Source organism: Tripterygium wilfordii, chromosome 9, assembly GCF_013401445.1.
Source record: "Tripterygium wilfordii isolate XIE 37 chromosome 9, ASM1340144v1, whole genome shotgun sequence".
Classification (NCBI taxonomy): domain Eukaryota; kingdom Viridiplantae; phylum Streptophyta; class Magnoliopsida; order Celastrales; family Celastraceae; genus Tripterygium; species Tripterygium wilfordii.
Window position 1 is genome coordinate 3,409,931 of NC_052240.1, and position 26,913 is coordinate 3,436,843.

General features: G+C 36.2%; 1 protein-coding gene across 1 annotated transcript; it reads right to left on the reverse strand.

The window, feature by feature from the left end:
* Nucleotides 1-613: 613 nt before the first annotated feature.
* On the reverse strand, nucleotides 614-26,721 carry LOC120005692 (DNA-directed RNA polymerase III subunit 2). Its single transcript, XM_038855479.1, has 38 exons — nucleotides 26,559-26,721; nucleotides 26,266-26,362; nucleotides 25,644-25,765; nucleotides 25,379-25,471; nucleotides 24,428-24,500; nucleotides 24,255-24,345; nucleotides 24,097-24,149; nucleotides 23,462-23,526; nucleotides 21,812-21,926; nucleotides 21,581-21,691; nucleotides 20,838-20,897; nucleotides 18,487-18,525; nucleotides 18,177-18,227; nucleotides 17,997-18,095; nucleotides 16,507-16,566; nucleotides 15,576-15,668; nucleotides 14,118-14,219; nucleotides 13,887-13,997; nucleotides 13,613-13,729; nucleotides 11,375-11,491; nucleotides 11,041-11,121; nucleotides 9,019-9,123; nucleotides 8,857-8,937; nucleotides 8,637-8,768; nucleotides 8,494-8,538; nucleotides 6,688-6,765; nucleotides 6,485-6,624; nucleotides 6,291-6,390; nucleotides 5,902-5,972; nucleotides 5,670-5,796; nucleotides 5,449-5,579; nucleotides 4,768-4,893; nucleotides 4,627-4,682; nucleotides 3,524-3,594; nucleotides 2,476-2,560; nucleotides 2,287-2,390; nucleotides 1,544-1,672; nucleotides 614-1,052 (listed from the first exon to the last, which is right to left on the reverse strand). Exons 1-38 carry the CDS (start codon nucleotides 26,597-26,599, stop codon nucleotides 1,002-1,004), a joined length of 3,423 nt encoding a protein of 1,140 aa, XP_038711407.1. The 5' UTR covers nucleotides 26,600-26,721; the 3' UTR covers nucleotides 614-1,001.
* Between the last annotated feature and the right edge of the window lie 192 nt (nucleotides 26,722-26,913).

Sequence of the window (26,913 nt, forward strand, 5' to 3'; positions counted from 1 at the left end):
GTTTCCGACTTTTTTCAGAACTACGTAGGCAATCCTCTCTAGAAATATTTAAATTTACAGTTTCGTCCAGAAAATTATTTATTTGTAGAAATGCCTCTGCCCCTCAAAAGTAAAAGATTTAAGCCTTGTTTGGAAGCTAATTTAAAGTGAGAAAGTTGGATTAGTGGATTCAACTAGATGGTTTTGGATTTGGGTTACAATATATATCTATAAATCTCATGGATTATCCCTTTTTCCTCATTCCTTGTTCTTCCTAATATCTAATAAAAAATGTTAGTAATTCCACTAAATGCGATAAATTAAAGGGTGACACATCCACTATTGGGATGACTGAAATCTCATTTATTATCCCTCACTTCTAATATCTAATTGTGGAGTTTTTTTTTTTTTGCATAGCTTTTCTTCCTTATAGAATGAATTTCAATTTCTTCCCTTGTGCAATTTCTTATAGGATTTGAGAAGAAAGAAGAGGAACTAGTCTTTTTGAACCTTATAACAATGAATGAGGCGCATGGTGAAGACACAAGTGTTTTAATTTTAACAAGAAGTGGCATTCAAGATAATTGGTGTAAACAGCGGTGTTTCCTCCAAAAAGTTTATTTCAGAGAAATCATTCAACAATATTCGTGTATTTCATGTTATTTCTATAAGATTTATATATAGCATACATCAACAATGATATTTAGTTACAGTCGCCTCAAGACCTAATTTGATGTACATTTATTTGTAGGTATGAATTCACAAACAGAAGCTGTTCATCCACTTAATGGGGATTTACATTTCCATCTTACTTTTATATTACAACATATAAATACCACTGGAAGACTCGGAAGACAACCTACGCAGAGAGAGTTTATGGGCTGAACTTCTCACATAAACAACGCGCAGAATATGTATCTTTCGGATCAGATTTGCCAAGAATGGCGCGGCCAAGGAATGTCGAACCCAAGAGCCATGCGACTTTCCTTCAGTTCATAAACTTGACATTACAAGTAATCCTATCACGCTTCATCCAGTTTTAAGCGAGGAACGATATTCATCGACTGGAGTTCCTGAAGAGAATGTGCCAACCAGTGAAAATGGAGTCAGATATACATACAACAAAAACTACCACCACGAAATGGTTAAGCCAGTTGGTATCTTTTTTAAAACTTAAAATATACCTCCATTCAATATTGCTTTCTGTGAAGTTATTCAAAACACGACCATATTCTAACATAAAGGCAGCCCCCATTTTTCTCATCTATTTTTTATTGAGAACCCAGGTCCCTTACATAAGTCTTATTAAACAGAGGTAAAACACAAGATACTTGAGTAGTATGCTTCTTCAGCCAAGACGAGAATAAAAGATACGGAACCATGAAACACACACATGTTCACGCATATTGTCAATTGAAAAAAAGAAAAGAAAGTGTCAACATAAGATCAACAAATCTAAGAAACGAATGAATATGTCAGTGCATTTTCCCAAATACAAACATAAATACATAAGAGGAAATAAATCATCTCAATTTCATAACCAAGTAAAGGCCAAAAAAGCTACCTGGATCAGTAGTTTGCATGCATATGGTAGTTTCATTGTAGAAATATTGTCACCACTTTTACAAGTAGAACAGATCCCAGTTTTCAGCTTATGGTTGTAATATCCTAATAAACCACAACCTCTGCATACCTGCACAAAATCGTTTTTTATATGTTATCGGCAATTGTTGGCACATCTAAACTACTATGATTTGGGAAAAAAAGTTCTATGACACACTTGAACGTTGAAACGATGAAACTCTCATTCTTCCCACTCTAGGCAAAGATCATCAGTTCAGCATTTGTATAAAAGGGGTGGGTGAAATACCCTTTTCAATTGGAGAGGAATCAAATAATTTTCTCAAAGAGTATTCATACTATCATTTACAAAGTTATTTTTATAATTTTATAGCATTACTAGTGTAGTAGTAGAAGAGTACCATGCTTTGTCAATACTCCAAAAGTTTACCAATTGAACAACAAAATGCTATAGTTCTTAAAGATGATTTCCTAACTTATCTGGAAGTAATTTCCTGTTACCCTTGTAACAAGCTCTTTCATATAAACAATGATGTCTGTAGTAAGGGATAGGTGGCAGTTCAAAAATGGTCATTGGCAAACAAAAAACTGATGCAAGAGCAAGAACATTGTTTTAGTACAGGCATTTCAAGAAAAATGCTAAACAAGAAACTCCCGTTTTAAATCACTTCGAAACGCGTAGAGTAATGAGAGTATGAGACGATACACAGGATAAGTATGAACTACCTGAACCTCAAATGGATCACTAGAAATCATTAGGCGCTCATATATCAACATGCTAGCACCATAAGCAATCAAACAGTCACGTTCCATCTCTCCAACTCGAAGTCCTGGGAAACTAATAATAATCAGAACATGCAATAACTTTTATATTGATGCTAAATTGAGAAAATATCTTCCAAACAAAATCAAAACCTCCATTTCGAGCTCTTCCTTCTGTAGGTTGCCTGGTTAGCATGACACGGGGGCCACTACCTCGAGCGTGCATTTTGTCCAAAACCTAGTCGTCAAAAAGTTTTGAATATACAAATGAGGAAAATTACAAGATGTATCTGTAAAGCTAAAACAACATATAAGATCTAAGCATAAAAAATGCATGGCAATTTCACATAATTGACATGACATTAGCCAAATGTAAGCTTTGAGCCCAGTAAAAGCATTTTGTTTTCCATCTATAAATGAGAACATGATAAGTTTAATCATGTGTGACTCGAAAAAGAAGATCTTGTGCATGGAGTTGTTTAGCCCCATTTTTTAGTTCAGAAAGAAGATAAGAGTGCAAACCATATTTTAGATGCCATCGCATGTTTTCCCAAAAGGCTATGGTTATAAACAACACTCGTGTACAAAGCTCCCGCAATGGGCAAGGTCGAGAACAAACAAGTTCCATGCATATCTTATCCCCACAAAGTCTGTTTTCATAAATCGAACATGTGACCTCTATGTTGCACCCCTACAAAACTCTACCACTGGGCCAAAAAGATATGGTTATCTGAAAAAAAAAAAGAAGGGTGTTCTTCAAGTAGTATATTTCAAAACACGTTCCATATCGTCCTTTACTCCTTTTCACCCCATTTTCCTTTTCAGCTTTCAATCTTCCCTCCAACAACTTCACACTCTTCTATCATTCTCCAAAGAGTGGAACAGAGAGGCAAATAGCTAATGCTTCCCATCACCAAATAGCATGTATAGCTTTCAGCACTATGCATGAGCATCATGTTCAAGTACTTTTACTCCCCCACTCACATTGCATCTTTCTCTTTGTCCAAACCCCAAAGCTTGAGAATCAAAGTCACTTACGTACATTTCACGAAAATTGAAAGGTCACAATTAGATAGAGGTTTATTTCACTAACGAGGCGCAAAACTATTGGTCAAATTATCATAGCAATGCTCCTAATTTCAAGCCAAATTTCAGGATTAAAAAAAACCATTGGATGACATAAAAGGATAAATAACCTCACCATATGTTTTAGCTTCTGATAGTAAATTGGACCCATAAAAACATATGACTGCAGTGGGGTTCCCGTAATACCTGGAAAAAAAATCAAAATTAGTACAACTACAAATCATCGAAAAGTTTAGTATTTGTTATCAGATCAAGAAGTATGCATTTTCTTTTGGAAGTTAAAAAGAAATTCGTTGAGAGCACCGAGAATGTGTCAAAAGAAGTACAACCTAGACCCCCCTGAGAAAGTTTCACGTGCAGAAAGTATACTGGTATTGTCATTTACAGTTCGAGTATAACAGTAAAGAACACAATCAAGCCAATATTTTTTCAAATTCACTAAAGTCTTTTCTTTCCCTTCGAATTATCTTCGATTTCTCTCCTTCCAGTTGAACCAACAAAAGGCCAAGGATAGTATTATGCTGATCAAATCATTTCTATTTCTTTGTTTAGTCAAACCACAATAGATATTCCTCAGCTTCATGGCAGGTTTGAATTGCACTGTAAACCAGGAAAAAAAAAATATGCATAATTTTCTCTCATCCATACTCCAAATAGGATTTGATATGAGAAAAAACATTATGTTGCTACTTTGTTACAAAACATTCAAAATAAGTATTCTAAAGTTTGGGAATAATTTTAAAGCATACATGTCCTTTGGTTGTCATTACCTCCTGTTACTACAAGCTACGTAAGTTTCTTCATTCATATAGATAAAGAATGTAAACAACTCTAGTGCACAAGGCTCCCACATAGGGTGGCACTGGGGACAAGCATGATGTATGCAGTCCTTACCCCTATATAATATGTGGAGATGCTATTTTCAAGAATTGAACTTGTGACCTCTAGGTTGCGCCATTGCAAGTCTAATATTGAGCAACATGTTCTTCATCCATAAAAAAGATACATCTCCCTAAATTTATTACTCCAGCATTTTTATCCAGATTCTATTTTTTTACTACAATAAAAGGAGTTGGAAAAAAGAAAACTGCAATGGAAATAAAGTTGCCTTAATTATAAACCAGTGTTTCAAGAGAATAAATTGCAATCAATATTCAGCAATATTGACATCAACAGCATTTGACACGGTTTAACTTTGGAGTGTGCAAACAGTAAGACCTGAATAAAGGAAGTCCTTGCCGTTGTAGCTAAATCCACACTTCACGAGAGTTTCACTAACACAAGGCATGAAAAGAGTTGGAAATAAGAAATCCAGTATAGAGAGTACAAGTAACGTTTTATCACAGGCAAAGAAGGCACCTTATAGCTTCAACTCTATCGGCATGACCACTTGGCTCCCCAAAGGCACTGCCATAATGAAATCTCCCACTTGAAACTCCAGCTTTACCCCCAAGGAGCTCTATCATTTTCCCTACTGTCATTCGACTGACAGGGCAAACAAAAACGATATATCAATCTCCATTAGCACATTTTGGAATGATATCAATTAAGTTGGAATAAAAAGCAAACAGATCACTACTTCATATATATCACTATATGTATGTATGTGTACATATTTAGAGAGAGAGAGAGCTAGGAAGGATTCAAAAATACATGGAAAAAAAGAGAGGATCAAGATATTTCAAGCAGTTACACCGTTTTTTTCAGCCAAAAATTGATTAGATACATTATGAACTGACAATAGATACCCAATCACCAAACACCATTTGTAAGTTGACAGCAATATAATTATAAACTCCTACATCTAGGAGAAAGAAACAATGGCTATGTCACATCTCAATGTTAATTGGCGTTTCAGTTGAATGATTTTTTCCCTCTGTTAATGAAAAAGGGAAAAATGCTGCACTCTGACATGAAAGCTCATTTTGTTCTTATGATGGTTTGCTTCATGAAACGATCACAGCAAATTGATCAATGGTAAAAATTAAGGGAGCAAATGCAATACTCAATAGACAGAGAAGAAAGAAAAAAATATATTACCTAGGAAATCCATGTGGATTCATGATTAAATCAGGGCAAATACCACGTTCAGAAAAGACAAAATCTTCCTGTTGAACAATGGTGCCACAAACACCTTTCTGCCCGTGTCTGCTACTAAATTTATCACCCACCTGAGTCAGCAGTACAAATGAAAGATTTAACCAAGGGTTCTATTAAATTAGAATAATAATCCACTGTTAAGCTGACTCAAAAGTCCTTACCTCAGGCCTACGAGTCTGGCGAATTATGAACTTGATACACATATTGTTATTCCTATCAGAAAAAAGAGACACTCTATCCACCACAGATGGTTCCCCTTCGGGGCCTTTGAATGTTTGCCAACTAGGCCTATCCAAAAGTGCAAAAGGGTGAGGAGCAGCAACATTACCCCCAACCCCAAAAAAGTAAACAAGAGAGCACTGATAGAATTGTTAATACATTCCACACTCTTACCTCTTATTGACATAAATGTCATTTGGTCTAATAATTTCTCCAGGAGCAGCAATTCCATCCTCATCCAATACCTGAGCAAGTGAGAAGAATGAAAGAAGACATAAAATGCACGACAACTGAATCTATTCCAATATTTGGATAGTTTGAGCTTCAATTTGTTTCATCTTTTTCACTAAACAGCAAATCATAAGCTGAAGCATTTAATATTTCCTCATTTCACTCTCCACTAAGCATAAACACCAAGAAGCCAAGAATATAATTTCACCAGGCGGTAACGAACTTATATTGGTGAAGCTACAGCTAGAGAACTAATAAAGATGCAAAACGTGAACTCAATACCAAAATGTGTAGTAACAAACCAAAGGAAATTTACGATCACTATATCTCACCCGCATTCTATTATCTGTCAATTTATTTTCCGCGTCTCTTGTTGGCCTCATGATGAATTCTGATGTATCATTTCCATGTCTTTGATGGATTGCAGAATACCTGATCAATATATAAATAGGTAAGACAATCAAAGATGTCCAAGATGAACGAGCATGCAGTCATAAGGAAACATGGTAGGTGAAATATTTCATACTTCTTCATAACGATACAACGACCAAAACCTCGATCTAGAGATGACTTGTTCATGACTATCGCATCCTCTATATCGTAGCCAGTATAACTCATCACAGCAACAGTGGCATTCTGACCAGCTCCGAGTTTGTCATATCCAACCTATAGCAAAGTGGTTAGTCCAAGCCATTAATTACAACGCATTTGATAGTAGAGCATACTTACCAGCTCAATTGTCCGAGTGGTCAATAAAGGTCGTTGTGGATACACCAACAAGTAAAGTAACGTGTCCATCCGGCACAACTACAAAAACGAAATGGATTCCAATCATATAGATACGCAAAAGCCATGTTCCCAATATGTTAACTGAGAACCTTAAATCTTTAAATAGAAGATGTTATAAGCATGGACAAAGATTATAACTGGAGGACAACTGATATTTCAGAGACAGTAAACAGCATCTCAGTCAGATTTTGAGCAAGGCCTAAAGCATTGCCACTTCCAACTGCACTGGTTCTAAAATAACTTTGTAAACTTGGGAGAGAGACCATCTTTGTCAACAACTAGAAGGTGCAGAGATTGATACAACTCAACCACTTGTCAATGAAAACATCTACTGAGGAGAATAATGGACATTGGTATTAGTTGAATGGTCTTTCACTTGGTCTTCTCAGTAGTTAGAGAACTCCAGGCAGTAAGCTCTTCTCCTATAGAAAGGCCACTGACTCCAGCTCAACATTAATCTATGCAAGGAAAGCAACAATTTTTTCAAACAAAAATCTATGCAGAAAAGAAGCGCACAAAATGAGAAGTCACCATGTTTCGTACAACTTAAGAGGGTTGAATGGAACACTATATTCCACCAATCGTCCATGGTGTCGCAGGGAAGGCACGTGTGATTCACACGCCAGCTCCGAAGCCACACGTGAAGGCACATGTTATGTTTCCCTCGCTGGCTGGTTAGCTGGGTTTTACTGTGGGATCACCAGTAAGGTCTGGGGTGAAGGGATAGGTCGACGATTGATCCTCTGATACCAAGTTAAGAAACAGAGAGAGAAGGGAAGGAGAAGAAGAAGTAAGAGAGAGCGATGTAGCTGGATAGAAGCACTTCTTGTATTATTGATGCATCTTTGTGAAGGAGGGTAGGTATCCTTTATAGACATTAAATAATAAATACAGACTATTACAACCAACTTCATAAGTCATAACTACGATACAGAATATTACAACCAACCTCTTGCCATACACAGCCCATTATATTTTCAGCACACACCATACCTCATAAATACAATTCTAACAGATGTTGACCCCGGTTCAAATGGGCCACTCGTAATTATGGATTTTCTATGCAACCCGAACAAGGATACCCTTTGGCTGCCGGACCGGGTTTTAAAACACTGCTTCAAATAGTTTTCCCTCTTGTAAAGGACACCAAACAGATTCAGCGAACCATCTCAATGAACAATAGCCTAAATTATATCTAAAGCATTTTAGTAAACAATAGAATGAGTTGTATTTAATAATGCGATATAGAGCAGAAAATGATTCCACTTTATAGCCGGCAATCAGAAGTCGATCAGTAAATCAAACTTGACTAAACTAAATGGAAAATAGATGCAGTGAACCATCTCAACGAACAATAGCCTAAGTTATATCTAAACCATTTTAATGAACAATAGCAGTTGTATTTAATAATGCGTTATAGAGCAGAAAATGATTCCGCTTTATATCTGGCAATCAGAAGTGGATCAGTCAATCAAACCTGACTGACTAAACGGCAAGTAGACATGCAAACATGTATCAGCATTCAACATATGACTAGAAGCTGTGATTTCAAAGTTGCAATCAAGCAAACTCTAACACTGAGACACATGTTCTTAAATATTATCAAACCACTCAGTAATAACAAGCACGAGGAGATGACATTATGTAAAATGCAAAAATACAATCAGCACGCAATTGAACATGAGAGAACAACTAGACTTCTGCAAACTTAAAAAAGTAACCATGAACTGCTAAATAGTTACATACCTCGTTATAGGCAATGTTTCCCATAGCTTGCTTTCCCATAGCACACTGAAACAAAACATAAACTTCTTAAGATCATTAGAGATACCAGTCCAATTAAACTGCAAAGTCAGAATCAATTATATACAGCAACTACACAGACAAACCTGATATGTGTTTCTTGGTGACTGATTATGATGAGGAAACGGTATAAGTCCAGCACAAACACCTAAAATGGTGAACGGCTCTATCTCAATATGGGTTGTTTCCGTTGTAGCCTCAGCATCATATAAAGCAATCTGTAAGCAAATAATAAGGTAATATGAGTTTTTGTCTATTCGGTATAGCATCTAAAGCAGAAAGATTCTATATCACATGAAAACCAACCAAAGCATTATTCTCCTCGTTAACATCAAGATATTCAATCAATCCCTCACGTAAGAAGTCTTCAAAAGTGCGGACTCCATCCTTAAGAACAACAGTTCAATTAGACAGTGGAAACCAGTATTTGCTTCAGCTAATTAAAATAAGTTATGCTCAGTTGCTTACCACCAACTCCTTCATATGGTATTCTTTGATCCTTGATACGCCCTTGTCAGCAATGACTAGCGGGCGACAAACTCGACCACCATCAGAAGCAATATAAACACAGCACTGGTAAAAATTTCATGTCATGATGTCATTTCAATTTATATTATAGAGTGAAGACATTTAGAAAAGAAAACAGTAATGAAACCACACATGCTAAGAACTACAAAAATCAATCCTAAATAGTTTACTAGAGTGTGATGCAGTTGGGTAAGCAACCTGATTAGTGGAAAAAATCTATGGAAAACAGAGAGAGAGAGAGAGAGAGGAGTAAATCACAATTCAAAGACTGCTAATGTTATCAAAGACCAAAAGTAAACTATCCGTAGATGAAAATGCAATATACAAGAGGACATACGTCATTGATTAGCATAAATGTTTTGCTTTGTCGTTGTCATCATCATCCGAGCCTTTACCAAAAAGTTTGAGGTCGGCTACACGAGTCTATGAGAAAATCAGCGGGAATCCACTGCATGTATTCATTTCCATCTAGGATCATATTTTCAACAATTCTTATTGAATCCACATCATTTCTTATTACTTCAAGCCATGTTTTTTAGGTCTCCATGAAGTAACTTCTCCACCTCTTGTTAATTTTTACATCCTTCACCAAAACACTATCATCTATATCCTTGATGTGTTTCACACGATTTATGTCCCTAGTTTTCCTTTCTTGTGTTTTAGCTGGCTCGTACATATATTTTTCTCCATCTCTGGTATCTTTTTCTCATCTCTTGTATCTTTTTCTCGGTTCTTTAAAAAACCAAGACGAGCTTAAAAGCCTCCAATATATCTATAGAAAGCTTATATGGTCGTTCATTATGATTTATGGGCTCTAGCCAAGATGTTTCATTAGATGGTTACCAATGGTTGCTCACTTTTATCACTTGTTATACCCAAGCCACCGAGGTATATTAGATGCATATAAAAAACAAAGGTCTTCGTTGTTTTTAACAAGTTATATGCCATGGTTCTCATAATTTGACTTCAAAGTTAAGATCTTGCATATTGACATCACTGACATGATCTCAAGTATCTGACTGGTGCATTTGACTGGTGCATTTGAGAGCTATACTGTTGATCATGGGATCATAGATCACACAAGTTGAGTAGATGCCTAACAAAATTGAGTCAGTATATGCAAGAATCTACATCTCCTAGAAGAAGCTAGATCATTTATGAAAGGTTCATTAGTCCCATTTGGAATATGTAAATACTTTTTCAGTTGCATATCTCGTCAATCGGATGCCTATAAGAACTGAAAACTACAGCCAAATAACCAAAAAAAAGGTTCAGGATTTCTCAAGTTATTAGCATTCATTATGAACAGTTTCGATAAGTTTGGATGGATAGTTTAGGTTAAACCTACTATTGCGCAACTCTAAGGACAGTTCTAGAATTAATTACCAATTTACAGTTGTTTGCTAAAGCGGATAATTTCTCTCTTGTGCTTTTAAGATTGAGCACGTTTTAATCCTTTTGGGTTGGTTTGGAGACTAGATTTTTTCCCCGGAGTTGCAATATGCCACCAAGAAGAACAAATCCAACTCACAAACTAGTTGCTCAACCCATTAGAACATAATCAACAACGCACGTTTGTTACGCTAGATGATCTTATCTTCTTTCTCCAAAAGCCCGTGAACCCATGATCTGGTGGGAAAAGTGGTTCAACACCACCACCAGAACTAGGGAGGCTCATTGCTAGATGATCTAAGAAGATGGATTGAAGCTTTAACCCATTACAATGCACAAAACAAAACCCCTTCAACGAGTGTTTATCTTTAATTTAAGGAGCATTATCGTGATAGGGATTATCCTTCTTGTTAATTATGTTCTTTCTTTCATATGCTAAATGCATCAACATCTAAAAAGTTGCTTTCATATGTGGAAAATAATAAGAATTCCATGCTGAACCATTACCAAGAAGGCATGGAAAAATAAACAAAAGTTGAATGATGCAAATTTGAAGAGAGAAGAAATTACCTGCTTCTCATTTACAAAAACACTTACGAACTCACCAACTTTGCCAGCTCTTCGCAACTTTCTCATTGCAGTAGCAAAGTGCTACACAAAAGAAAAGGAGTAAAATGAGGATAAAGTGGACTAAAATTGGTTTGTAGAAGACTACACGCATCCAAGGTTTTATGGTAGAAATCCATACTACATGGGAGGTAGCATTGAAGGACCAAGTTCACCAATTCATTACAATCAAAATGTCTTTAGATAACTATATCACACATGCAGTCCTACTTAGAAACAAAACCATATGCATAAAGATAGACTAGTAAACCAAAAATAAATGGAATGTTTTCAATACCTGCGGTCTTCTATGCTTGCCAAGGATGAGACCATTAAAAATAACTAAAAATGAATTTGGAGAGTGAAGTTCTTCTCCAGAAAGAAGTTCCAAGTCTTCAACACCCAAACAGTAGCACTGCACCAGGAATATTACAGATTCTTAAGCAAGTGAAACACATACAAAAACAAATATATCACACTTTCGGTTACTAAAATATTTTAACTTATTAGGTGCAAAAAAAAATCATTAGGACTGTGTTATACTCTCTTTCCTTTTCACTTTATGCTTTTCTGTATTCACACTATACGTCTGCCATAGGATGCATTCAGAAAACAGTGCTCTGGGCACAGCCGCACAGGAAATATAAGGATTTAGGATTTTAATTATAGAAGTTGGTCATGACATCAAGATAAGTCGCAGACAATATTGAAAGTTTTAGGCCTATGGTAAGGCATAGACTAGAAATTACGAATATAGACGCAGATATGCTGAAGAGAGAGATGTATTTGGTTGCAGATTGGTCAGCTATCAGGAAAAGGCAAGAAATCAGTTCAAAAAAAGACATAACCACAGGAGTATGTATGAGGTTGTGCTGAGTTCAAAAATTATCAAATAGAGGAAATGATATCCACCACCACTAGCAAGCGTGAACATATTAGAATTTCCCCTTTTGGGATTCCTCATACAATAAGGAATTTGCTGCTGATATAGACAACAAAATTCAGGATGATCATATTTTATAAATTGAAAAGGTTGGATAATTGTATATGACTACTGGTTGTGAAGGAGCATAATGTCCTAATGATTGGAAAAACAAAAGTCCTTAAGCAAAAGCACCCAAAAACTTAGCCTATTAAAAATATCCCAATTAAAAATTACACTCTAAGAACCAAGCAGGGAAAGATGACTGACAGACTCGTGCTTCTGTGATGCACAGAAGCATCTATTACAAGTAGTTAGCCCTTCTTCAGCATATTACTGTTCAAAAATTTGTTCCAAGTAGCTTCCAACAATAAGATCAAAACTTAGGACTTAGAAGCGATTTTGGCTTTTCCAAACCTGGTGCCATTTACAAACCCAGTGCCAAGGAACTTCAGATCAGATTTTCGGCGGAATCATATCCTAAACTTCATTCTTTCGAAAGCCCCAATATTAACCCCAATAACCTAAAGGCTTTAAATTTTCCTACAATTTATCGTCTATCGTTATTATTCACTCCACCTTGTATGAAACAAATTTTATACTAATTGGAGAATTGGAGGACTATCTGAGAGGGAAGGAGGAAGATAGGGTATTCACTGTGAGAAGCTACTTCAGAGTGCTTTGAGACAAAGATGAATGGCATGGTGAGACTAACTTCCCCTGGAAAACTATCTGGAAGACAATAGCTCCTACAAATATCGCATTCTTTCTCCGGAAGGCCTCTTGGCATCCTATCCTAACTCTAGACAACCTTCAGAAAAAGGGTCATCTCCTAGTGAATGGATGCTTCCCCCGTAAAGAAGAAGAGGAAACGGCTAGCCATATTCTCCTTCTTTGCAAATGGATGAGTTATATTACAGAGGAACTTGTGGCTTTCTCACGGTTATCCAATCAAAAGAACCAAAATGTAACAACTAGCTTATCACCGTTTGTGACCTGTTGGGTTACCTCGCTTTAGAGGAACAATAGATGCTTTAGTGAGGTGGAGTGGTCGAGGTGTAATTTTGTGAGGTTTTGATTTAATACCTTGCGATCTGGCCTAGAAGTGAGGATCAGGGCATCCGTGATTGATTTTGTGGAGTGTTTTATTCTTAGTCTCCAACTCTGAGGTCCTGACACTTTCTTGGTGTCAAGGTTTTTGTTTATATATTTTATTTTCCATTCAATAAAAAAGAAGATGACACAAATTTCAAATTTCTGGGACCTCATTTCATCCCCAATCCTTGCCTAATCTTCAACCAAATAAAGTTCCTAAATCCCTATACATCATTCGACTCTAATTGCCGACTGAGCCCCCAAGAAACCCTAAGAAAGAAAACAATTAATTCTGTGCCATCAACAATTAATTCTCTGCCATCATCCTTAACAAGGCATGACACTTGTTAAGGTGACAAGTCATTGCCATAAATTCTACCATCCAAGCACGCAAATGCACATGGCTATAGTTGGCATGCAAGCATACAACTGTTTGATTAACCCAGTGTATCAACATGATATTCTGAAAACTATGTTTTAGCATAATGTTGAATATAAAGAATCGAGCTGAAGCCATACCAGGGATATTAATGGGCCATCTTCTTCATCAGTCGTAACATGTGTCATCAGAGCCAAGTTTTTTATCAGTCCACAAGATTCACCTTCTGGAGTATCACAAGGGCAAAGCATTCCCCACTATAACAGAATCACAAAGCATCAAATCAAAATTATGACTAAACTCACAGGCAGGTTGGAATCTGAAGTCAAACCAGCACAGGCATTGTGAAACAAATAAAAAAATTAAGAAATTTTACGAATGATTCTCCAGATATAGCAGAGACACCATATTCACCTGGCTAGGTTGCAATGCTCGAGGTCCACTCACTTTCCTGGACTTCTCAAACTGTGGAGAGATTCTAGTCATGTGCCCCAAAGTCCCTATAAAGGATAATCTACCGAGCACCTAATAGTGTATGATTTTTCATCAGTTAATTCTTTCAACATATACGAATATTTGTCGTTTTAATCACTTGGTAACAAAATAAATAAATAAAAGGGAAGGGTGAGGATCTAGAATAACAACCTGCGTTACTCCCTTTTTGTGCATTCTGAACCGCTTGACATCCCAATTTCCAGTAGAGAGCGCCCTTTCCAAGCCGTTAGTAATGCCATCTTTGACTATAAACTACAAAGATAAAGGTACAGACGAAAAAAAGGAAATCTGGTAAACCAATTGAGAACTTCGAAATACACTTGAGAATGAACAACATAAGATTACGACAATTTATGCAGCTAACATATGCGCTCGTGTACGTGCATGTGTGTGTAAATGAACAACAGTAGGAATAAGAAACTACCACTTAGTGCTCTACTGCCTTTTCTACTTTTCGATTGCAACAGGAATGTGTTGGCACCAAGGGTGTGAGACCAAACGATTATAAAGATGCCAAAATTATATCCTCAAGAACACTGTTCAAACTAAGAGAGCACCAAAGACTGAAACAACTAAACCATAAAGGAAGAATACTCCATGAACTTTAATTCTAAACTAGAACAATCGAGGAAAACATCTGAGCAAAAGATGTAACGCGCCATGCTACAGAAATTCCTAATATATGTCACTCTTATCCATCTAATTCTATGATGCCAGCTCACAGCCTCCGCCGAATCAAATACCAGGAATGTTGATATATTTGAAACACAAAGTTAGGTCGAGATGAAAATATCACAAACATATCACTACCAAAAAAATCTTAGGTCTATTTGCTAAAATTGACCATAAGAAACTTGATATCTGATATGGTTGTGATAAGAAACAAAAAGCTAATGAGCATTTATGGGGTACTATTAGGAATCTTTATTGGTTAACAAGCTGATTAGCAGCAAAGTGGAATGTCAATTTCAACCTTGGATTCTTCTCTGCTCAGGTCAATCAAAAAGGAAGATTATTCAAGCTGTTCCCATAGTCACAATGTGGTTGATAGGGAAAAAAGGAAATAACATAATTTCCAACAACGTTTAGGCCTCCAGAGACAGATTCCTCCTATACTGTTTCAATGTCTTAAAGCTCTATCCTAGAGGCTCCTATAATAATCTGCTAGAGGTTATTAACGTCACCTGTCTGTAATGTTTTTCCATCCACCTTCTTGGTGCTTAAATAAAATTCTCGTCCAATCAAAAAGTAGCAAGGTTTATACAGTATCCAAATTCCCAATTCTTGGAGAATAGGAAGGCCCTAACCATATCGAGATCATAAATGTGAGGCTAAGTATGCTATACAGTATACAAAAGCATATATACATAACTTTATCAACATTTTTAGCAAAAAAATTCCTCCAGTAATTTTTCATTGTATTATCTAATTCTTAACAAAATCTTACAGATGCGAAAACAAGCCTAATATATGAGTTATAGCATATCACTAATCACATTAGTCTTTTTTTGGATGCCAAAAAAAATTTAAACAAAAACTAAAAGCCAATGTGATAAGTGATTCTCTAAAAAAACTTCAAGATGCAAATCAATGATATGCATAACTTACTTGGGAAGGATCAAACCGACTAGACCGGCTCTGCTTATTTAGGACCCTAACCATCTCTGTTTCCGCATCACTTATCATCGACTTAAACAAATCCTGTAATCCAGATGAGTATGGATTAACGTAAACAAGATGTGACTACAACTTTGACCTGGAAATCAACATAAATGAACCCAGGAAGCATGGACACTTCTTCAAAGGTGATGTGCCGATGTTGGTCACCGACACGGCCTGGAAACGTGTCCAAGCTCTGTCCTGTTTTTTTTTATTTTTTTCTAAAAATGGACACAGCTCTGACATGGCCAGGACACAGCTCCGACACTTCCCGGACATGGAAATAGACAAATGTACAAGTTATTTATGTTGAATGTTGCGGAAGAAGATAAAACTTGTCCACACATTTAAAGCAAAGTCAAAAGATTTGAATTGTAAATCTGTTTCCCAAATCAGTTTATTTTTATATTTTTAAAGTTTTAGCCCACTGAAACTCAATTACAAAAATAAATGAATAAAAAAATTATTAGAACAACCAAAAATATAGCTTATTTAAAAATCCAAGCTTAATGTAGCATTTTTATGAACATGGTTGGGTTTGACATTGTGTTTAGATTTTATTGTAATATTGAGACAATAGACAACTATTTGTTTACGTTAATATCTTATAATATCTGATTTCTATATATTTTATCTATATTTATGTATGCATGTTCTTGCTGTGTCCTACAAATTTTGAAATTCCTGTGTCGGAGTGTCCGTGTCGTGTCCTGTCCCGTGTTTGTGCTTCCTAGACATGAACAGTCTTCTCATCTCAATTGAGACCATTTTTATGACAAAGAATAACTTTCAAGTACAACAAGAGAGGAGTGCAAAGGATGAAGGGAAATGAGAACTAGTTGAAAAGAACACATAATAAGTGAAATCAAAACAATAATACCTCGAAGAGTAAAGAAATCAACTGGCCAGACAATTCCAACCGTTTGTTTCCGACGTAATCCTATAAAGTAAGGAGAAATCAATTACTTGAGAATATGCATGCACCCACCCAAATCGCAAACATGCATATTATTGAGATTGATGACTTCTCAACTGCCCGTGTTGTCTCTAAATTTCATACAGACTTGCATAAACTAATAAGGCTGTTTTTTCTCAAATATAAATTGTATAACATAAAAAGAAAAGAAAATATGAAAACAAGCAGCATTACGGTTACTGAGACACAACAGTGGAAAATTTTCAAAGTCAATTCATAGATCATAAATGAGAAAATTGCGGGCAGCACTTGAACAAAATGGTTTTTCTAGGCATCTACAAGCAGCCAAGGCAGCTATGAATCAAGCCCTCAATAAGTACTCAAGCCTTTTTTTAAAGGAAAGTAGAGAGAGTTTTTTTTAATCTGACTAATGAAACAAAGGCGGGAAAGCCCAGTCAAAGGCTTCTCTAACATAAAGCGAGGACAGAGGAAGTTCACACTCAGCTCAACAAGATGCATGAACAAGAAGCTCTATGGCACATATGTATATTTAACATGAGTGAAGATGATGCTTCATGATTGAAAAAAGCCTTTGGAGAAGGAGGTAAAGGTTTCATTAGATAGTTGCAGTGGGGAATAAGCGCTGGGGCAAGATGGTTTCAATGGAGTCATTTAAAAGATTTTGCTGCATCATCAAAGAAATGCTGAGTTTATTGAAGTATTAAACACCACCATTATAACTTTGATAGCCAAGAGAATGGGTGCTTCTATCACCGCACGCAGACATATAAGTTTGCCTGGAAATCTCTATAAATTGTTGCCTTAAGTCCTAGCAAGGACACTTGTTAAGTGTTGGGTGGGGTCAATAATCAAGCACAGCATGCCTAACTAGAAGATCGGAAACTTCTGGATACTACTAAAGAAAAAAGAGGGCGCTTCCTTGCAAATTGGGCATGGAAAAGGCTTTTAATAACTTGAATAAGAACTTTCTTTTCAAAAGCACTTGAGAGGAAATTTTTACTCAAAAATGGATTTATTGGATCCGGAAATATGTCACTTATGCATCCTTCTCAATTTTGGTGAATGTAGCCTCCACTGACTTTTCATTCTTCAAAAGGGGTAAGACAAGGCAACCCAAAGTCTTTGATGGGCATCGAATCTTCCCAGTAAAGTCAAAGAGGCTAATTTTGATATGGAGCACAACGGAGGATCTCTAAATATAGAAGAGAACCATATGGTATGGGCTTGTCAATAGACAATTTTTGAGGGGAATGGTTTAGCCAAGTTGGAAAAGATATAGTCTTTTGGGATGCCATAATGCAATCAATGAAATTATTTACTGCCACCCAACCACCACCACAACCACCCAGCCCAACTCCCCCAAAGGAAAATAGAAACAAAACAAAGAGAGAAAAAAATGCGATCACAGACGATTTGAATTATTAACCAATCACCTTGTCATCCATTGCATCCTTATTCAACAATACCTCCATCATTCGTCTCAACATTACCGCAACATATATACATTTTGGGCGAAAGTTATTTTCTTGCACCTAAAGAGATTAAAAAAAACCTGTCAAAAAATGTCAAACTTGGAAAGTGTTTTCAAATTTTGAAATTGAAAACAATCGTACCGGAACATTGGCAAGAAATACACTGCGAAGGATGTAAGAGACTCTACTTTCCTGTACTTGACAGTGTTAAACTCATTAAGCAAGCAGATTAATAGAAATGAAAATGTTAGGAATGGATAGTGTTAAAATCATATAAAACAAAACAAATGGATCTAGTATGAGGTTTCGCATTACACTACAGCAACAGAAAGAAAAATGTTCCGCCTACGTAATAATATTTCTTCCATAGAGAGAGAAATGCAAAAACAAACACACATAAACAAGCATACACAAATATGTAAGAATGTCACAGAGAGAGGGAGGGGAAGACCTTTTCAGATGTTGAACGAGTAAATGCGGATGGCGTGACCTACAACAACCAGTAACTGATGTGAAAAAGAAAACAGTAGGCGATATATGATTAACAAAATAAAGCATTTAGCCTACTGCTGCAGCAGCCTAAGAAATTAGGACAGAAAATAAAGCATTTCGACTACTAAGAAGCAGAAACATATGCAAACAGTTGAGAGCACAACACAAGTAATAGGTAGCATGACTGTGGTACATGGAAAATGTACGACAAATAGAGATTTAATGCTAAAAGTATCAATAAATTTGTTTATACACACATTCTAAGAAGTATTACTTGTGGCAGAACAACAGTAAAATGAACTCCAGCAACATGTAGAATATCATCATTCAACTCCAACATCAGAGGAAAGCTTTGAAGACTATTTGACTACAAGGAAAATCTTCAAGAGGGATTTCTAGAAAGCAATGGGATGGAAATCTGCTTTGTTCAGTACTAATCAAACAAAACTAGAACCACCAGTAAACAAGGTAGGCATTATTGTCAACAACACTGTGAGAAAAAAAAAAACCATCCAACCAGCCTCCACTCACTTCTTCCTTAATCACTTAAACTAGCACATCCATATCAAAGTAAGAAGAGATGATTCCAGAAAAAATTCGTTAATGCATTGAGGGGACCCATAGGAATTGCCATTAACCAACACCAAGCAATATACGGATTGAGGGGACGTCCAATACACGAGGTACCAGACTAATGTCCTGCGCAAGTTGTGAGCCCTTGGATCTTATAAAATAAATCCAACGGTCCACTTTCAAGCCCCAAATAAAAGATATGTTTAACACAGTCTTCTTCAAATATCTATTTCTCTCTCTTATTCCATGGACCTCCTTCCTCCTGTCTTATTTTTCTTCACCTCCTTCAGATCAGATCACAAGTAAAGTCAAATTAAATCACACCAACAAGAAGATCACTTCTCCCATGGACTACCTTCCTCCTTCCTCTTCCTTCTCTTCACCTCCTTCAGACCCACAAGTAAAATCAAATGAAATCACACCAACGAGAAGATTTAAAGACATGGGTGTTGGATTAGGAGACCCCTGCAAATCCTTAAATCTCAGGTGCTTGATCTTGCAGGCGTAGTTGGTCTGTCTTTGTTTCCTTGGTCGGTCTCTCTTCTTCGTTCCATCCCCCGTTTATTACTAAAAAAAGGGGCGTGCTTGGTTTTGGATCCTAGTACTGTAACCCAGCCTGTGGGAGATCCGGGTAATTTTTTTCTTATGAAAATGATCTGATAAGCTTGGTTTTGAGAGAGAGAAATTTGAGAGTTGAGGCAGATTTTTTTGGGGGGGCAGACCTGTAGAAGAGAGAGAATTAGAGAAGCCTGATTGGATTGAGACAGATATTTTGTTTTAGGCAAAAAGAGATAGGCCGTTAGATTAGTTTCTTAAAATCCAAGGGCTCACAACTTGCGCAGGACATCCCCTCAATCCGCAATAGACTGTAATAATACAGGATTCTGTCTATCTCATCCACTTCGCACCAAAAAGCTATCAATGGACAAAAGCACTTTATATGAGAAAGAAATCAAGAATTTAGTGTTCATGAGGAAAATTGACAAATGAAATTTAAACCCAAAATAATATGTGTCCATAATTGTCCATAATCTAGGTGGCATGCTAACTCTAAATGGTCCCCACACTTTTCCCCATGCCACCTAGTTATGGTCCCACATTTTCCCCATGCCACCTAGTTATGGACACATTATGGATGCATAAATTATGAACATGTAGTACTTCTGGATTTAAACTAGTCAATGTTAAAGCAACCCCTCAATCAACTGATTTTTACCCCTGCAATTTATCAACAAGCCCCACAAAATTGTAATAAGAACACTATGAAGGATGCATCGAGCCAATAACATATATACACACACACACACACACACATATATATAAATACATACATATAAAGCATGTAAAAATCTCATTATACCGGGTTCACAATTCTCCAGTAAGTCACACGGACAATAAGCCATAGACATCCTATATGGCCAAAGTGCATTAGAAGAGTTAATGGAACTTAGATCTGTGCACACTGATTCTTCATCAGAAGGTTTAATCTATGAATCTCTATCTAGCTCAAGAGAGCACTCTCCAATAAAATACGTTAGGTAATTTAATGGATATGCCGTCAAACAATATCAAAATAGAGCTAGTGAATAGAAGCATACATGAAATATTAAAACTTCCACCAGATTTAAGCACAAGGATTATCCGAAGACAGCAAGAGGACCACTGAGCAAATTTATTTTATACAGAAAATTCAAATAATTGGATAACTTCAAAAATAAATACATAAATAACTACAACCTTCTTATCAAGGAACTCCAAGGCCTGTTGTTGTGTATGTATACCCAAACTTGCACATTCCTGAAAGTAGAACGGCATACACGAGATAAGACTACATCCTTAAAAGGTAAACTGCAGTTTTTAGTTTATCCAAGATTCAAATATATTAATAAAAGTGGGAAATTTGGCTAAACACAACCCAACCCATAATCTAGGAGACAGAGCAGAATAGAATTGATACTTCCAAACTAAAGTGCACCCTCAATTTCTTATTCTCAAAGGCATGGATAATTAGTGGTAAATACAACATACAAACATGCATATATACGTATCTAAATTCTGTTAACTTTCCTAGTTCAAATCCAAATATTAACTAGAACTTGTACTTCTGACACAGCAAGTATTTCTCAACATAAGTTAATTGGTTTAAATTCTTTGACTTGAAATTACTAACAATAGACCACTCAATAAACAAGAACAGATCTAAGCTACAATCATCAAACTAAAACCCATTAGCAAAATACAAAATACCAATAGCCTTCCATAACTAGCATTTTGTATCCAACCACATAATAGTTGCAGCATCATCCATCTAAGACAAAATGTGAAAACTGCTAAAGAAAAAGGCAATGTCCGTTATCCCAAGGGTTTGGTGAATACCCAATTCTATAACAATATGTGGCAATTGTGGCCTTCAGGAAACTATTTAGTATCTACTATAAAAATTTCACGACAAACTTTGTATCCACAACAATAGAGGATACCTCCATAGATGGCAAAAGCAAGGCACCAAATCGAGGATCTCTTCCAATCATCTGCACCACCTCTTGATCACTCTCCATTCCCATAGCCTTCATGATCGCCATAATAGGTATCTATAGGACATCTTAAAACACATTAAAGCCTAGCACACAGATAAAACTTTAAATGAAGTCGAAAGGAAAAAAAAAATCGACTCATAATAGCAAAGAACTTGTAACGAGAGACTTTAAGACCTTTTTCGTAGTAAATTGATTGAGATTTAAATACATCTTCATCGTCTTGCTGTCCATAGAAATAACAGTTTTGCTTTTTGTTGCCTCTGTGCTGCTCGTTACAGAGGCATTAATACTGAAACAACAGAAAAAAACCTATCATTGGCAATAAATACCGCAAAACAAAAGGAACAGAACCACGACAAGAGCAAAGTTATTCAGAGGACTAAAAATATTGGAAACGAGCTATTTCATCAGCAGAGATAAATAATTAGTCAGTAAATAGAAAATCAATAAGCACATATCCCAACAAAATAATCAACAATCACACCATGACAAACTCCTCCTTTACCAAGCTCATCATAATTCTACATAGGACCAAAAAAATACAAAGGATAAGAGAAAACAAGGACACAGATTGCCCAAATGGCACAATGACATTCCAAAAGGTAATATAAAAGTAGCTCCAACTGCAAAACCGACAATCAAGAAAACAGCAAAAAAGTAACCGTCACATCATTATACTTCCACCTTCAACCTTCATAGAATATTTAGACAGCTCAGCCTATAAAATTTTGTGGTCAAACCACAAAAAACAAGTTCTAAAATAATTGGTCGAACATTCAAGACTATTGTGAACCAATTTTCACTTGCAAATGAATGGTCCCTTTTCTTTTTAATATTGTGACACAACCTAAGAGTTTAATTTTTCACATTTAGAAACAAACAAAAAGAAAAGGATAACCATAGAAGAGAAGTATTGGGCATCAAACCAGACTGAACCACTTTGTTTTTTGTATTTTACAAAAGAGATGTTGTATTCAAGAAAAAAGAGGCTAGAAGCAGAAGCCCAACCTGTTAAATATGGGGACATACAAAGTGTGAAATAACAAACGGACGAGAAGAATATGAATAATTGCGATACCAAATGAATTTCAGGATGAAAAAATATAGTTGTTGCAAATAAAACTAAGTAGCAAACACAAAATATCTGCCAAAAGAAGGAAAAAAGTATGCACCCTTTAAGTTATCATTAATGCCCTATTCACCTCATTCTATGTTCTAAGATGGGAGAGAGACCTATATTTGGCAAAGGCATACAAACTCTTCTTTATAGATACTTGAGAACCGAATCACTCTGGTAATATCAATAAAACCTCTACCAGTCTCTTCAGGTTTTTTCCATAGTTCTCTGGACTAATTTAATGCAGTGTCAATCAAAATGTGAATCATATTCCTATTAGGGATCGGAACAGGGATTGCCACGCGATAAAGGCATATACACATGTATATAAGTGAACCAACATTACCGGCTCGTGAGTTAACATTTTCAAACCCATCAGATTTTTCCTCATTATGTCACATAAAGCATCATCCATAAAAAAAAAAACAAGGGGATTACTCACAACTTAGGTATCATTAATCCCCTAACAAATTTTGGAAGAACTTTAGTCAACCTAAAAGTGTTTGAAGAAAAGGTACTTAAGAACAAGAGAATTCTCAACAAAAAAAATGGGGGTGGGGGGGAGAAGGAGCAGGCTGCACAGAAAACAAGATCATTTCGAAAGAAGAGTCAGGTAAAAATAACCAAAAATAATGAGATAGAAATGACTAAAGAAAGAGTCAAATAGAAAAAGAGGATACAAAACAAAAATTAAATAAATAACTTACTCTCCTTTCTTGTCTTTATCAAGGATTATTCTATTCTTTGAAAGTTGTTCCTGTATCAAAACGACCTGAAAAAAAGAAATTGACGGTCATAAAATGCTAAAAATCATGAATCGAGTGATTACGATATAGAGCTAAAAAATCAAAGTATTACCAGACTCACAAAACAAAGAAAACAAGTAAATCAAGATCAGAATGTAAAAACAAAAAAAAAAAAGATACAAAAGAATGATTTCAGCAAACGAAATGAAATAGAAAATCCCTCATTGCAAGGCACTCATCAAGGGCAAACTTAATCCAATCCCCGGGGCAGGAAAAAAAATTTTACCAACAGTGAGCAGAACACTAGAGTTGAGATGGTATATTTGCATATAATGCAGTTTTTCTTCTCACAAGCAAATTTTAGCCTATTGGCCATATAACCCAAATTGGATTAGTATAAAGTTTAAATTATGTAAGACTGGTAAACAAACTCAGTAAAGTACAAGAACATCATAGATTATCGTAATCTGGTCTTTTGTCATTCATATTAAGAATTTATATCACAGTCTGTCGAGCTTTTAGTCACAGTTATAAAACATCAACATCTAACTCAGCCATATAGACAAATTTGTGCTATCTAACCCTGAGAATAATACCTTCTCGGTTCCTTTAATTACAAAATATCCTCCAGGATCAAGGGGGCACTCACCTGAAGTCAACAGTAAAGCCAATATTCAATCAACAATGAAACACAAAAATGGGAAGAGAAATGAAAGCACAAGAACACCATTCGTTTGAATTTCAATGAACAAACCAAGTCTTGCAAGTTCAGCTTCATCTTTTCCATATAAGACACAACAGCAACTCCGCAGCATGACAGGCATTTTTCCAATAACAACATCGTTCTGCAGGGAAAAACTTTTTACAACATCAAACAAGTTACGTGTGCACCAAACACAATCAGAATACTTTCTAGTTTCTAAGTACCTTCTCCATTAGAATCTTTTGATTATGACTTCCTTGAACGTACTCAACATTAACCAGTATTGGTGCAGCGTACCTAAAATGACAGCATCCAGAACGGACAGCAAAAAGAGATGAACAAAAAATATTTAGAACATAAATCAACACTAATGGTCAAACAAGCGCATAAATTCCATATTAGCTCTAAGTTCCAGGCTTATAATGCGAAAAGCTATTTTCTTTTACAGCACCGTAACATTTGTGGAGATAAACAAGTGTAACTAGGTATGCAGACGTTGATAATTTAGTAGAAAGGGGAGAATTGCAAGTAAAGAACAAGATGACCCAGCAGAAATAATTGAAGCTCATAATAGACAGGACGGACTGAAGACTAATATCAGTGAACTGGCCTGCTTTCCTTTCTACTTAGATTCCCCTGATTAATTTAGGTCAATGGCATATTGGCATATTTCAAAAAAAAATTCTGGCAAAGGCTACTACGAGCTTTGAGAAGCAATGGACCATGACTGATGTAAACAGGGAATAGCATGTGGGTATCACGGATCAAATTTTTGTCTAGAATTGCAATTTGCAACCATAACTATTGGAAAAAGGAGATCAATTTCTCCATTCCAAGCACATAGGCCAACCAACATTCTGTCCACTGACAGATGCCAAGTGGATACATTCATAAAAGTTGCAATGCAAATAAAGTTTTCTTATGTCAACAAACCCATGTTTCACAACATGATTTCTGTTATGCCATTATTTCCAAATTTCCAATCTACACTACACTCTTCACAAATCCTTAAGAGTCTACGTCCTTTTTTATCACATCAGTTCATGCCTTTTTTCACTCCCTCTGTTTTTTAGTATTCACTTGAATTTTCTCAACTCTTCATATCGCTGCACCAATATTTCTACTTTGTATACGCCCAAAGAGTCTTAAACAAGAGGGAACAAGCCGCTACATACGTGAGGTCAGATAACCGGCATGTATGGGGTCTAAGATCATCACTAACAGCATCCCTTGAAACAGATGGCCTGCCAATTCTGACATCTTTAAACCTGCAGGAAAGTGACATAGTTACACATTACACAATGTTATTTACTGTTCTTATACTCTATAGCCTAGTCAGATAACAATTCATGATAAAGACTTTCAGTAAATTATCATAATTAATTAATGAATATAAATGAAAAATTGGACTGTGCGCCAAAAGAAAAACGGTAATATTACCTCAGGAAAATACTCGGGTCAAATTTGCATACAATACGATCATTGGCTCGAACAATCTTTTTAATATCTGTTTTAACAAAGTAATTATACGAATCTAAATGTTGTTTCACCAACCCCCTCCCCTGAAATTTAGAAAACAAAAATTACAATTCTAAACACAGTGCTGTCAACCATGGTAAAAGTGATGTAAATGCACATGCGCACTCACAAGTAGACTACACACACACACAAACAGCTGCTACTCACAACGCCCACCTCCTGTTTTATCTCCCAAATATTGCAGATAGGAAAACAGAGGCCAGGGCACTCACTACTCTGGTAGGAGTGCTACAACTACATTTTAGGAGGCAACCACCTTCCTTCATCGAGTTGCACCCAAACAACATTTAAAAAGTAAACGAATCTCTAATAATATCTGTGGCCACTTTAACCTATAATTATATCATCTTTACACCTTCAGCACCAAGCCACGAAAGAAAAACCCCATCAAAATTGTTGTTCAATGAAAAGCAATAAGCTATCAAGATATATGCTATAAAAAATTCTTGGTAAAATCACAATAAAGGATTTAATACACACTGGTTAATATGTCATATATAGACACATCGGTGTGTTATTATACCTTCAAAAACTCAGGAAGAAGCTGGAACTTATCAACAGCAGATTTCACTGGAGCTGCGAGCTTTTGTTTGTCTATGGATCCCGGAATGAAATTTAACCTGCAATTTCACAAAGTTAATAGAAATCACAAACTCCATAACTGAATTAGCACCAAATACCCTAAATTTCCACTACACAGGCATACATACACCATATTCAATACCTAAACATATATGTACATATACTATATACGCACACAGACACACTCGTCTATGGAGACTAGCTAGAGGAAACGTTAAGTGAGAGAAAACGTACTCGGCGTGGTCCATGGGAACCTCTTCCTGCCTGACACCCATTGATAGATTCTCCCTTGTACTCTGAATAAATTAGAGAGAGAGAGAGAGAGGGCGGGGTCGATCGATGCCTCTCCAGTCTGATTGATCGGTAAACCCGTTCGTAAACCCTATTTGGCTATTTCCTTTAAACATGATCGGTCCCGCCGCTCCTGCGGCGTGGATCACTGGATCCTACATTTTTCTCGGGTCGTTCTAATGGGCTTTTCTACGAATCGGGTCAGGCTTTTCCTCGAGCCATATATAATACTATTAATTAATTGTGGAGCCAATTGAGAAATCCCATCAATATTATTTGCAAATTTACATCCCATCAA